A 13789-nucleotide genomic window follows, 5' to 3' on the forward strand; every position below is an offset into this window, starting at 1 on the left:
TCAGGCAATGACGATACGACAGTGGTAACTCAGAGACCTACACGATCTTGGCCTAAAAGAGCATGCAGTGCTTCCTGGACATCTATCTAGGACTACATTGCTCGCATTGACCTTCTATGACAATCCTATATCCAAGTCTCAAAGGATGACATCCAGAATGTGCTCCAGCCCTCCTGTGACCATCTCAGCAGAGGCACAGAACTGCTGCCTCATAAAGACTAAGGACCTTATTTACGAGGCCACTAGTGGCACATTTGTGTTGCCAAAGCAGGATTTTTTTGAATCTCCGTTGACGCAATGTGCCGCAGCATATTTACAAGGCCACGCAAAGCCACTTTGCATGGCTTTTCATGGCCGTGTAATATGTAGAACCAAATGGTGGGTAGCTGCCCATTGTTCTATATTACTACATGGAGCACGGTTACTGGACTATTACTAGCTACTAATTCCCCCTTACTTTTGATCCTTGTAAATATGTACCCTTTTCATGCGTAACATTGAGTGAAAGGGGCATTCCATGAGTGTTGCAGTGGGTGTTCCCACGTAACATCCATGGAATCTGAAGCATTCCCAGATTTATGTGGAATTGTACGCCTGGGAATGCGCCTTAAGTGCCTCATTTATGAGGTTTTGGCATAGGGGACTTTCTCACTGTTTTTGGCCTGTACACTGTAAGCAGTACCCTTTGAGCAGCAACACTTGGGAAGTCTTCATATGTTGCAGACAGGAACTCATCTCAACAGACCTAACAATTTATGTATGCATGTATGAACATCTATGAATGACTCACATATGGAAGATTACATTACACCCGAGATATGGAGACCCTAACCTATTATGGTCACACTCTGAAATACGTATGTGTGACACTAGGACACCTTAGACAAAAACACAACTAAAATGGTAGCGTCAATCCACCTACCAACAGTTGGATGATGTCACAGGTCCATCAGAAGCATGAGTTTGCATGCTACCCGGTTTATTACTTATTAACACTGTGTATTGTTTGTTGAAGTTCCACGGAAACATAAGAGATGCAACAAATTGGTGACATGGTGCTTGTGTATTACATATTTTACCGACTACCACTAGGGTGTAATTGACATAATACATTGTTTTAGATTTCATACTTTTAGAAACCAAAATCCTGTGCTTTTTTCATGAAGGTGGTCACTAAAACAAGGAAATCTGTAATGGTACCCACCGCAAGACTGGTTGTTTAAACTGTAAATGTCTTCTTGACGAAGTCTTAGGGTCACACCCTTTTTGACTAAACGTGTGTAGGCTGGCTGGAACATAATTGTTTAGAAGCACAGAATAAAAAGAAAAACTGAATAAAGGAATACTGAGAAATTTCTTTTTGTGGAGTGGTGTGCGAGCAACCTCTTCGAAGACTTATTGGAACTTATCTTCCAACTCAGAGAGTATGGAAGTGGCTTCTCTCCCCTTTTCTGAACACCCAAGATCAATGCTACTTCAATGGACACTTATCCTTACTGGGCATTATACACATGATGCAAAGGTGTGTGTTGACATTTCTCTAGACACCACACCCATTAGAAAATATTAGGGTATATTTAGTCTGAGGTCCGATGACACTTTATTACCCTGTCACTTTGTTGGATCACAAATAACTCTAGTACATCTTCACAGACTTCTTTGTTAAAATCACTCACATCTAGAGAACATCCCATAATACTAAACTGATACCAGTTAACACTCTGCCGCAGTATTGTACTAGAATGGTGTTGGTGAAATGAACCAAGGAAGGGAGAACAAAATGGTTGGTGCATCGCAGAGCAGGGCCTCAACAGAAGCCTATCTCCATTAGCGAAAGTTAGGGATCCAGGTTTCCAGTTTGAATGGTTGATCTTCAATATGTGCGGATGGTAATGGCACTCTACAGGAACCCCAGAGCACCCATTGTAGTGAATGGGTCGGTCTCCGACTCATTCGCTCTACAGCGCAGAACGAGACAGGGCTGCCCCTTGTCCCCCTCGTTATTCCTGCTGGCCTTGGAACCCCTGATCAGGGATATCAAGGCTAACGAGGAAGTGAGGGGGATCAGCATCAATGAAGTGGAAGTCAAATTAGACGCGTATGCGGACAACATCCTCATAGTGACAGAGCAACCTACGACCTCCATCACGGCCCTCATACAAACTATAGGAGGGGAACAACCTTTACAACGCAACTTTTACAACGCACTACCATTACAACGAAACTTTTACAATGCAACATCCATTACAACACAACCATTACAATGCATGGCACTACAACGCATACTACTACAACGAATGTCATTACAACGCAGTCATTACAACGCATACCATTACAACGCATACCATTACCATCCAACACTTACCCTACTGTTGCACCCCCTGGTGTTAGAATAGTAATTTTTACCCCTACACTATCCAACACTTACCCTAATGTTGCACCCCTTTGGAGTTAGAATAGTAACTTTCACACCTACACTATCCAAAACTTACCCTACTGTTGCACCCCCTGGTGTTAGAATAGTAATTTTTACCCCTACACTATACAATACTTACCAAACATGCAATGTAATGTTATGCGTTGTAATGGTATGCATTGTAAAGGTAGTATGCTTTGTAATGGAATGCGTTGTAAAGGTAGTTTAACAATATTCGTTGTAATGGCATGGTTGTAATGGCATGCGTTGTAATGGATGTTGCGTTGTAAAGGTATGCGTTGTAGAAGTATGCGTTGTAACGTCATACAACCACTATAGGAACGTACTCAAGCCACTCAGGGTACAAACTCAACAAGGACAAGTCTGAAGGTAAACCACTCAACATCCACACCACTAAAGACATGATGGGAGGATCAGGCCTAGCGTGGCAAACGGGATTCATCAAATAACTAGGGGTGCACTTCGGCAATGACCTTAAATCCATGCTAGACAAAAATGAGAAGACACTGCTAGAGAAAACAAAGTAAATTCTAGAATCCTGGTCCGACACATTTATAACATGGTGGGGTAGAGTAGAAACAGTCAAGATGATGATCACCCCGATGGTTAACTATCTGCTGAGCATGCTACCACTCCTACTCACTGACGACTTCCACCGCAAGTTAGACAAGATGATTAATACATTTCTATGGAAGGGCAAGAAAGCGAGAATAAGCATAAAAACAAGTTAGACAAGATGATTAATACATTTCTATGGAAGGACAAGAAAGCAAGAATAAGCATAAAAAAACTACGACTAGACAAACAAGCATTAGAAATGCAATCGGGCTCGGATTTATTTGAGTTTGAGCTAATGGCATTGTAAATGCCAATGTATTGTTGCTATGTGTTATGGAGTGTGTTCATGTGGTGTGTACTGCCAGTGATCTCCTTGTGAGTGTGAGAATATTGCACCGTTACTGCCTGTGATGTCCTTCTTGTGAGTGTGAGAAGCTTGCACCTCTGCTGCCTGTGGTCTCCTTGTGAGTGTAAGAAGCTTGCACTGCTGCTGCCTGTGATGTCCTTCTTGTGAGTGTAAGAAGCTTGCACTGCTGCTGCCTGTGATGTCGTTCTTGTGAGTGGGAGAAGATTGCACCTCAGCTGCCTGTGGTCTCCTTGTGAGTGTAAGAAGCTTGCACAGCTGCTGCCTGTGATGTCCTACTCACTACTCTACTCTACTAGACCTCCGTTCCGCGGCACAACATCTTTTAGCAGTCCCCCGCTTCAGGAAAAAGAAACAGGGTGGCTCGAAATTTTCCACTCTTGCCCCCATGTTCTGGAATTCTCTCCCTTTCCACCTTAGGTCTCTCACCCAGTATTCCATTTTCCGCAAATCATTGAAAACATTTCTATTCACTCAGGCTTTTCTGTCTTAACCTCTGTTCCCCTCTTCAGTTTATGCTTTAGCGACTGCCTCTGCCTAGCAGGCTGTTTGCTATCTCAGCGCCAATAAACCGCTCAGGTGTATGCTGCGCTTAATAAATATTTTAAACTTAAACTTACTCACTACTCTACTCACTACTCTGCACTCACTACTCACTACTCACTACTCTACTCACTACTCTACTCACTACTCTACTCACTACTCTACTCAGTACTCTGCACACACTACTCTGCACACACTACTCACTACTCTACTCACTACTCTACTCACTACTCACTACTCTACTCACTACTCTACTCACTACTCTACTCTAATACTCTACTCGCTACTCACTACTCTACTCACTACTCTGCACTCACTACTCTGCACTCACTACTCTGCACTCACTACTCTACTCACTACTCACTACTCTCCACTCACTACTCTACTCACTACTCACTACTCTACTTTCTACTCACTACTCTACTCACTACTCACTACTCTACTCACTACTCCCTACTCTACTCACTACTCACTACTCTACTCACTACTCACTTCTCTACTCACTACTCACTTCTCTACTCACTACTCTGCACTCACTACTTTACTCACTACTCTACTCACCTCACTACTCTACTCACTACTCTACTCACTACTCTACTCACTACTCTGCACTCACTACTCACTACTCTACTCACTACTCTACTCACTACTCTACTCACTACTCTACTCACTACTCTACTCTCTACTCTACTCACTACTCACTACTCACTACTCTACTCACTACTCTACTCACTACTCTACTCTACTCACTACTCACTACTCTACTCACTACTCTACTCACTACTCACTACTCTACTCACTACTCTACTCACTACTCACTACTCTGCACTCACTACTCACTACTCTGCTCACTACTCACTACTCTACTCACTACTCACTACTCTCCACTCACTACTCTACTTTCTACTCACAAGGTGATATTAAGCCAAGTTAAGTGGCTTAACGCTGCTTTGTAATATACGGAGGATATTACCACCAGACCGGCGCTAAAAGTGACATTCGGGTGGCGATATCCCCCTTGTAAATATGCCACTTGGTGTTAATTGTATTGCTGGGTTAGTACCCTATGCTGCCTAGGAATTCACAAAAGGCATCTTGGCACGTGTAAACGGGTTTGGCACTGAATATATATACCCGCCACGAGTGTGAAGAAATGTGCTGTGGTGACTATCTTTAAGGGGTGTTGAGGGGATAGACGAAGGGGTGGTTTGCCTTGTGAGTTTTATGTTTGAAAGCATTCACAAACTTCAATCCGACTATTTTGAAATCGGGAAACGGTCGGAGTAGCGGGCTGGAGTAACTCCCTTCTGAAAATGGGGAGGGAATGGGTCAACCTTGGAAGCGATGCAGAGAGGAGGGATTTCCATTTAAAAAACAGGAAAGTAAAATATTTACCTTTGCACTTTGGGCATCATTTCCCCAGTGCTGAAGTGTACTTTTTGGGGGCTGTCTTTATTAATTTTTCTAATGTATGCATCTGCCACAAATACAATTACACGAGACATAACAACATAGCACAGTGTCTCTGTTATACATTTGTAATGACAAGCGATGTAAAAGTTTAGTAATAGTACCGGAGTCATGCGGTATGCAATTTCTCAGTCATATGTGCATCAGTGATCACAACTTACAGCGATGGTTGCGCACGTTTTACAATATTACTTGATATATCTGTTATAACATCAGAAACAATATTCAGCATATTAATAAAAGTAAAAATCGGGGGAAGAGCGATATGAGCAAAATCTCTACCTTATTATAACTCTCGTTCTACCCCTGTCACTGCACGCCCCATTCACTCAGCCCGTTGCAGGGGACTTCAGAATGACATGGGGTCACAATCACAGTGTGGTTACCTTAATTGCACCAGAGGTATCCTTAGTAAATTCGGGTATCACGAGGGTTGGGTACATTGCGTGGGGAAATGTTTAGCTTCTAATCGTGACCGTCTTATAGGAAGAGCTACTCAGTCCTGCCTGCGTGGGGCCCAGTCGAGACGGCAAGCCTCCCGCTGGTCCCCCCTCCCCAAAAAAGCCCTATTCGGCCGTGAGGGCTCTGTGCAAGTCTTGCAACAATTTTGGGATGGAGGGGGGAGGGGCGCAGGCGTGCCTTCCAGCACATAGCTAGCTGCTGACCTTGAGGTAGAATTATGTATTGGAGAAATGGGAGCTGGGGTGATATGTGGCCTGGCATTCCCAGTTATTATTCCTGCAATCCTGCACAAGGAGTAGATTTTAAACATAATAGAAATTATAATATAATATAATATAATAGAAGTTTGAAATTCCAAAAAGTAGTCATCTGCACCCATTCTCAGTACTTTAACATGTACAGATATTTTATTTGTGTGTGACTTGCCCTCATAATGTATACAACCAATGACCAGAGGTAAAAAAAGCTTCTGCTAATGCATACAACGCAAAAAATAATAATACTAACATAAAATGTAGTTGACAAAAAAAGCTAATGATACGAATATTTAACCCAACAACACGAAAACACGACACTGTTGCTGCAAAATAACACAAAGTCAAAACATCTGTAGAAGAAGCTGCAATTCGAAACAGAAGACAGCCAGACTAGAACTGAACTAAAATCTAAGGTTAAAATCTCATTTCCATCTGCCTTCAATTACTGGCACATCGGACAGCTGGTAATTGAGGATTTATGTATTCTTCTGCGCGTGTTTCTTAAAAAGTACTGTGACTGCCCTTGAAGCTACAGGAACCTTCTTTCAATTAACTCCGCCGTGAACGCGGCACTCTGACAGCTCCTGCAATGGTGAACGCGCTCCCACCATCTGCATTGCATTACACGGGCACTCTGACAGCTCATAATTAAGATTAATAAGTCTGCCGGGCACGTAACCACACACTTTATGCCATGAAACTGAAATAAATGACGGCCGAAAAGTAAATATAGCCTATCACGTCAAGGCTACTAAATTGACAGCACAGCGAAGACGAATCACTAGGCAGATGCCAGAAAAAACGCGGCGCGCACTAAGGAATGTGCCAGCAGGACCCCTTTCAGAATTCTTTTTTTTTTTCGAATACATAAGAGCTCGGAAGCTCCGCCCCCCACTTCGTGGTGGCGTAGGCCCGAGCCCTAAAAACTGGGTGGACTAAACCTAGCAGACTACAGAACATTCCAAACCGCATTCCTAGCAAAACAAGGAGCCTACTGGTTGTCACTCCTCCTGGGATTCACGCCGGTATGGCTAGTAGTCGAGCGTGCCATCCTAAACAACCTGGAACCACGGTACTCCTAACAGCCAATAAACACACACACGCATCCAACCCAATATTCAAAAACACAAAAATGGCCCTGCTCACAATAGATGTGAAAATGGAGCACAGTGTAAAGAACTTGAAGTGGGAATTCTTGTGGGCAAACACCAAGATTAAATACAGGGGGATACCCCTATCCATAGAGACATGGAAGACAATAAGAATCTCCTATCTGGCTCAGCTAGAAGAGGGAGGCAGCCACATCACGTTCTCCATGCTAAAAGAGAAATATAACCTACCTGACATCGAACTATACAACTTCCTAAAGATCAGAACAGTCTTGACCAAAGTAAAGTTAGAACTACATAATCCATCAATAATACATTACATGACAAAACTCAACAGAGTAGGACACCAGGTATCACACATATACAAGCAACTACACCCTAGCGCCACCAAAATGAATGATAAACCAGCAGACTACTGGGCAAAGCAACTTGGCACCGCACTTAGTGAGTGCAAACGTAATCTCCTCTGGGCCTCCCCCTCACAGAACAAAATCTTCCCAGTACTAGCTCAGACAAAATTCTGGCTGCTATACAAGACTTACTGGAACCCAGCTCACCTTGCAGCACTGGGCCTTAGGGATAACGACCTGTGCTGGAACTGCAACAAAGAAAAGGGGGACTTAGCACACCTCAACTTTTACTGCCCCAAAAGTAAAAAGTTCTGGGAGAAAATATTCACGTTCATAAAAAAAGCGCTGGGCTGCACACTAAAGCCGGAATTCTCTACCCTTACCACCGCATTTATGATCGCGGAGCTAGATTCACAACATGACAGGGACCTGTTAGATCGCTTACTGACAGCGGCAGTGAAAATAGTACTGACCAAATGGAATTATACTGCCAAGGCGACATTCAAAGGTTGGCTTAATTGGGTGACATACCTCAGAGGCGCAGACAGTACAGCCCTGCGGAACACACCCTGGAGACCAGCAACCAGAGGAATGTGGACATCACTGGATGAGTACCTGGACCCCTACGAGCCCCCATGCACTCAGCTGGAGAAGAGCGTATGCTCACGAGCATATCCCCATAACCCCAGAACAGATCCACGACTGAAATAATCTTCTTGTATACCATCTCCTCTTCTCTCTCTTTTATTTTCTATCTATCCCCTTCTCATCCACTCTTATTCTTTTAGCAAGACAGTGGAAAAGGGGACAGCCAAATATGTATACCACTTACCTGATCCTGACAAATACAGCCATATGGGCTGCTACCCTGTAATGATAAAGTGATGATAACTGTATGTATACAAAAATTTAATAAAATACTTTGAAATAAAAAAAATAAAGTGTGCTCTAAAGTAACCTGGTTGGACAGAGTGTGAGTGTGCGTGTGAGTGTGTACAAACGTTAAATGTATCTGTCTCAAACTCAGACCACTAGACCCCTTAGAAAGGCCTTGATGGCTTGACAAGGCAGCCCAGGAAACTCTGTCCCAGACCGGGGACTGAGCATCCTAACCTGCAGGGGACCCTTGAAGGCCTGTTTCTGGTATTAATAGACTGTATCTTCCACCTCAAGGATGTGTTAAAAGGCCTTGGAAGGCGGGATATGGATTTCCAATGAAAGTCATATTGTCTAACATTTTTGTGGCATTACAAAGAGGTGGTAATAAGAAAACCTGTGAGGTTCAGGGCTAGGAGCTCCCTGTGCAACAGTATTGCAGACATGCCTTTGCACTTAGAAATGAGACATACATTACCCAAAGGGTATAGAAAATTGGTAGGAGCTACAGTCAACAGCAGAGGGGTGGCTGAAGTCCCTCTCTGGTGAGTCGGAAGCATGTCAATGGCATGCAGAAGTATGAAATCTATAACATTTGTGTGCACACCCGGCACCGAGCAATATGTTCTGCCGTGGAATGATTTCTTGAAAACTCTTTCCACTTTCAGGTAGGCGTGATAGGGCATCAATGTAGAGCATTTTAGCTCCAGTTGCTAAGCAGAGACAGCGAGACCAGAGCAGGACATGACGGTCAGTGGCAGTCAAAGAGCATTGGCCAGAGCCAAGGATATCCCTGAAGTGGGAAAGAGTGACCGCTTCTGTCTTTACTCTGCTTGGTTCTGGTTCTGCTTCTAGATGGGGGGAGATGAAGAAAGGAGTGCATAAACTCTGATATTTCGGCAAAAAAAAATAGGATTATGAACCTATTAAAACACACTAGGGCCAAATGGCAGCAGCATGTGTGAGCTGCAGACATTCAAGCATACCCCACAAATGGCAATGGATGATCCACTATAACTCATCTTTCTGAGATCCACCAGCAGGTAACTAGGAGGGTGATAACCCTGAGAATAACAGATTCGATCAGAAACTGATGAACTAAGTGACTTGGTTGGGAGATACCAACATCTATGTTGTAAGTACCAAGGAACGCTATAGTTTGCGGTGTGTAATATATTAAACAATCTATCAGTGGTTGACAAACTTTTTGGGACCATCATCCACTTTTTTGTATAACAAACTTTTACTACCCACCTACCTTTAATGGACATGAGGTGGGACGATTTTTTAAATGTAACTAACGCTTTATGTGGTAGCACATTGTCATTTATAGATAGGCCATCCATCAACACAGATATACAGTTTTACTGAGAAAATGATATAGCACACAAATGATAATGCGTAGAAATCCGGTTTCTGTGAATATGTATCATTGGAGGATCACCAAAAAGTGTCTTGATTCGTTTGATCCTACTAAGATCTGTTTCCAGCGCACTTCAGAATTACACATAAAAAGTGCTCCATTTTTGCTTTCTGAACTGTTGGATGCATACAGTTCATTTACAGGTATTTATGTTTTTAGAATGTACTACAAAAAAATAACATCCTACGTTGTCACATAATTCACTTTAAAAACTCCCCTCACTTTGCATTCAGAGAAAGAAAACATCAATCCCCATGTTAAAAGAATAAAGCAGCCTGGCTTTTGACCTCTGCCTTTGAATCACTGGCAAATGTAACAAGTTAAACACAGAATTTAAAGGCATCTTTACTTATTGCTCGAACTTTTGTGACCCACCAAAAATCAGATTGACCCACAGTATGGGAAACACCCGTCTATATTATAAAAGATTTATGAAACGGTGTAAACGAATGTGAAAGTGTGTCTAATAACGTTTGTTTTTTTGTATCACTGTACTGGTCTGCTCCTTGGGCTCTTGCTGTTAGGGACGCTGGCCGCCACCACTGTCACCTGTAAGCGTGGAGTTTGGCCACTAAAGCGTACTCAGCAGGCAAACTTTGTCTTGTAGCCTTCGGTCAGGTCCATTGAGCTGTGTTCAGAGAGTTTGTGTGCTGTTGGTAGCCCCAGTGGAGGATGCTCTGTAAGGGGATGTGGGCCACCTTCTAAATGCTGATCGGTCTGCAGGGATGATGGGATGTAAACATGTTCTGTATGAGAGATCTGTAGTGGGTGAGGCATGACCTTGAACACAGGTCTTCAAGGAGAGGTCTGTGCCACCCATGGCAGTCTGTACAGATGATTAAACCTCATCAAAGGGCAGCATGCCCTAATCATTAAAGCCAAAGGCATGAGAGACTGTCCTAATCACTTTAATGGCAGCCTGTCCTAACCACAAAGCACCATTTATATCTGCATACTCTCATTGCTAATGCCAGCCTGCCCGCATGCTTAAGTACAACGGAATAGTAGACTGTCCTGATCATAAAATGCCAAGGCGGGCATCCTTCTCTTTCCACCACTGTTTGGCAATCTGGTAGGTGTGCCAATCTCCAGACAACAGGGTTTGGGAGCCAGTAATAATCATTATACACGAATGTCTGGGTCCCTGTCCTAATGATATACATCAATACCACGGCATGATACTAACGGGACAAGCCAATCCCTTACTTCAGTAGTCAACTGTCATGTGGGAAGTAGTTGAAAGTCGGCGGCACAGAGGGAAATTTCACGTGCCTCAAAAATCCAGGTAGTTACAAAAGTCATCTTCAAGTTTTAAAATTCCTCTATAAATAATGTATAAAAAATGAATACAATAAGGGTCTGTAACAACCGGGGCGAGCTTTAACAAACTTACAAAATGATGTAATCATTTTGTAGCACAGTCAACTTTTCCAACTTCTAACAAAATGAATAATCTCGACAAACTTTTAACAAAAGTATTTTACGCTACTGAAGAGTTTGTACAACTTTTTTGGTGGTATACCCGTTCTGAAACTTACAAATCCCTACAATACCTTTTGCTAGAAAAAAACGCTGTCCCACATCTGCGGAATAGCCGAAACTGATCATTCTCTGTACAATGTGCTGCGTCGTGTGAGTGGATTGGGGCTGAAACAACTTGTTGGGCGAACAAAAAGGTAAAGAGAGACAGTCTGTCCAGCACTTTAATTGCCTATGTGCACAGTGCACGCGTGAGCGTGTCATGCAGTCCAAGTTTTTACTTTGCATTACAGTTCTCTTTTTTTTCTTTTGCAGTTGTATATATCGCGAACTCGACCCGTAGGTATCAGAGCACTTTACATGAGTACCGGTTGCATTACAGACAGAACATTCATTTGTAGGTACGGGAAGATTGGGCGATTTGCCCAGAATCAAAGGATGTTTGAGAGTCTGCCGAGGCTCGAGCCTGGTTCCGCAGCTTCAGGGTCGGCCGCTTTAGCCGATAAGCCACATCTCCCCAACTTACGTTACACTTCCTAGATGGTTTAACACGTTTACAAGTTCAAGGTGCAAAGTGCAAATCCGGACTGAATGTCAAACCACGCATGGCCCGGGAAAACGTAAGAGCTCTGGAAACATGTCAAACAGTTGTGATTTTGAAAAGCTCTTCATTTCCAAAGAGCTTGATGCGCAGTTTGTGACGTGGGAGTCTGGGAAACCAGGGCTGAAGCAGCTGGTGTCCCTGAGCTCACGGCCTCCCTCGACCCCTCACTCCCTGGCACCCTGATGAGAAGCAGACTAAGCCAGATACTGCTGTTGGCGAGTTGCCGCTCATGTACCGGCGACTTAATGCGGTGACAGTAGGAGGCGCCACCCTACCTGTTCCAACTGAAGGGTCTTCTGTCCATTCTTGGCGAGATGGTAGGCCGTGCAGCAGCCCTGGATGCCTGCCCCCAGCACGATGCAGTCGTACACAGTGCTGCGGCTCGCGTGCCCGGCCATGTTTCCTCGGGCTCTGCAGCAGAAGGAACTTTAGCCAAGCATGCGAGGAGAGACCAGAGGCCAGGCTCGAGGGAGGGAAAGGGGTGAGAGAGCGCAAACTGATATAAATATATGAGTACATCACACTTACCTATAGAGAGCATAATTCATGAAGAGAAATGCCATGAGTGCTAATAGTATCTGAAATTATATTCTAAATGTATAGCTAATATAGAGATTTAAGTAGAAGTGGAACTAATACAGAAATGTGTGACATTATATGATTTTATTAGACGTGATTATTTTGAATCTATGTCGTGTAGCTGTTAACACATAAGATGGTCTGTGGTAAAACGCAGAACGTGGTAGGCCTCAGGGCCAGAGCTGGAGCTAAAAGGGAAGGTGTTTCTTTTCACGACACAGATTGTTTAACGTTTTTGGTCATTGCATTAATGGGCCATGATTTAGAGTAATGTTTTCTAAATAATAGAATAAGAGTTTTAACATGCTTTAATTAAATGAAGAAATTGAATGCTATAATCATAATGTGAAATATTGTAGGCCTGAAATGTTTTAGCATTGATTTACACGTACATGTCTGGGCTGAGAAATGTTGCAAGCCTTTTTAGAAGTTTATGAGAGTTGGGTTCTTGGCGGCAGATATCTGTCTGCAACAGGAAAGGGGGGATCCAATTATAAGTGAATGAATAGAGGTCTGTTCAGTAGACGGCCCAGACATGGAGGAGGGTTCTGGAATGTTTAAGGGGTATCAGCGGGCCGGAGAAGAGACTGAGAAGCAAGGTCAACTCTAACGTCTGAGGCCCAATACAAAGCATCATGGAAAAAGCCTGAAGTTGCACCACGTGAGAGGCGTTTCGCAAGGGGCGTCTCAAATGTTGTTGACTATTTTGTATTAGGGACAGCACCCCTGGGTGGAGTTAGAGCAGAGACCTGAGGACCCTTTAGAGAGCGGATGGGTAGGCAGTGAGGGGTCATGACTGGAGAACTTTAGGTTTTCACCAAGAGACTTAGAGTGGGTGACTTCCCTTGGGGGTCATTCATTGCTGACACCTTTGTTAGGTTGGGATTTGGTTAAGTAGGGATACCATCTAGAACAGGGTAGGGACGCCTAACCTGTGTTTGTTTTCCTCCAACCTAAATGAAGGAGAGATATGCGTCTATGCTGATAGCTTTGCTATTTTTAGAACTTGTGTTAGTGATTTCTGTTGCTCGTCTGAGGGCTTTTCGAGAGCACATGTATGTAATTGGACCTGTGTATCTCGTGAATCTCATTCTGAGATGCTTGTATTTGCAGCTCATTATATCTTTACAATAAACTTTTGAAACCTAGAAGTTGTCCGTGATCTTTGAGAGCAGAGTCCTTTCTTGGGTGAACTAATTTGCAGATAGGTGTACTGTTTCCTTCCAAGACAGGCAATAAAGGTTCAGTCGACCAGATCGAGGTTTGGATCAATAGAGA

At 43.5% G+C, this 13789-nt stretch overlaps 1 protein-coding gene across 1 annotated transcript in view; it reads right to left on the bottom strand.

The window, feature by feature from the left end:
- PIPOX (pipecolic acid and sarcosine oxidase) overlaps nt 1-12398 on the bottom strand; it is a 344193-nt gene extending 331795 nt beyond the window's left edge. The window contains exon 1 of the mRNA XM_078680079.1: nt 12208-12398. Within this exon, the coding sequence (XP_078536205.1) occupies nt 12208-12330 (123 nt within the window). The 5' untranslated portion in view covers nt 12331-12398. The remainder of the gene's footprint in view (nt 1-12207) is intronic.
- Between the last annotated feature and the right edge of the window lie 1391 nt (nt 12399-13789).

The sequence above is a fragment of the Lissotriton helveticus genome, chromosome 3_1 (genome assembly GCF_964261635.1).
Source record: "Lissotriton helveticus chromosome 3_1, aLisHel1.1, whole genome shotgun sequence".
NCBI classification, from domain to species: domain Eukaryota; kingdom Metazoa; phylum Chordata; class Amphibia; order Caudata; family Salamandridae; genus Lissotriton; species Lissotriton helveticus.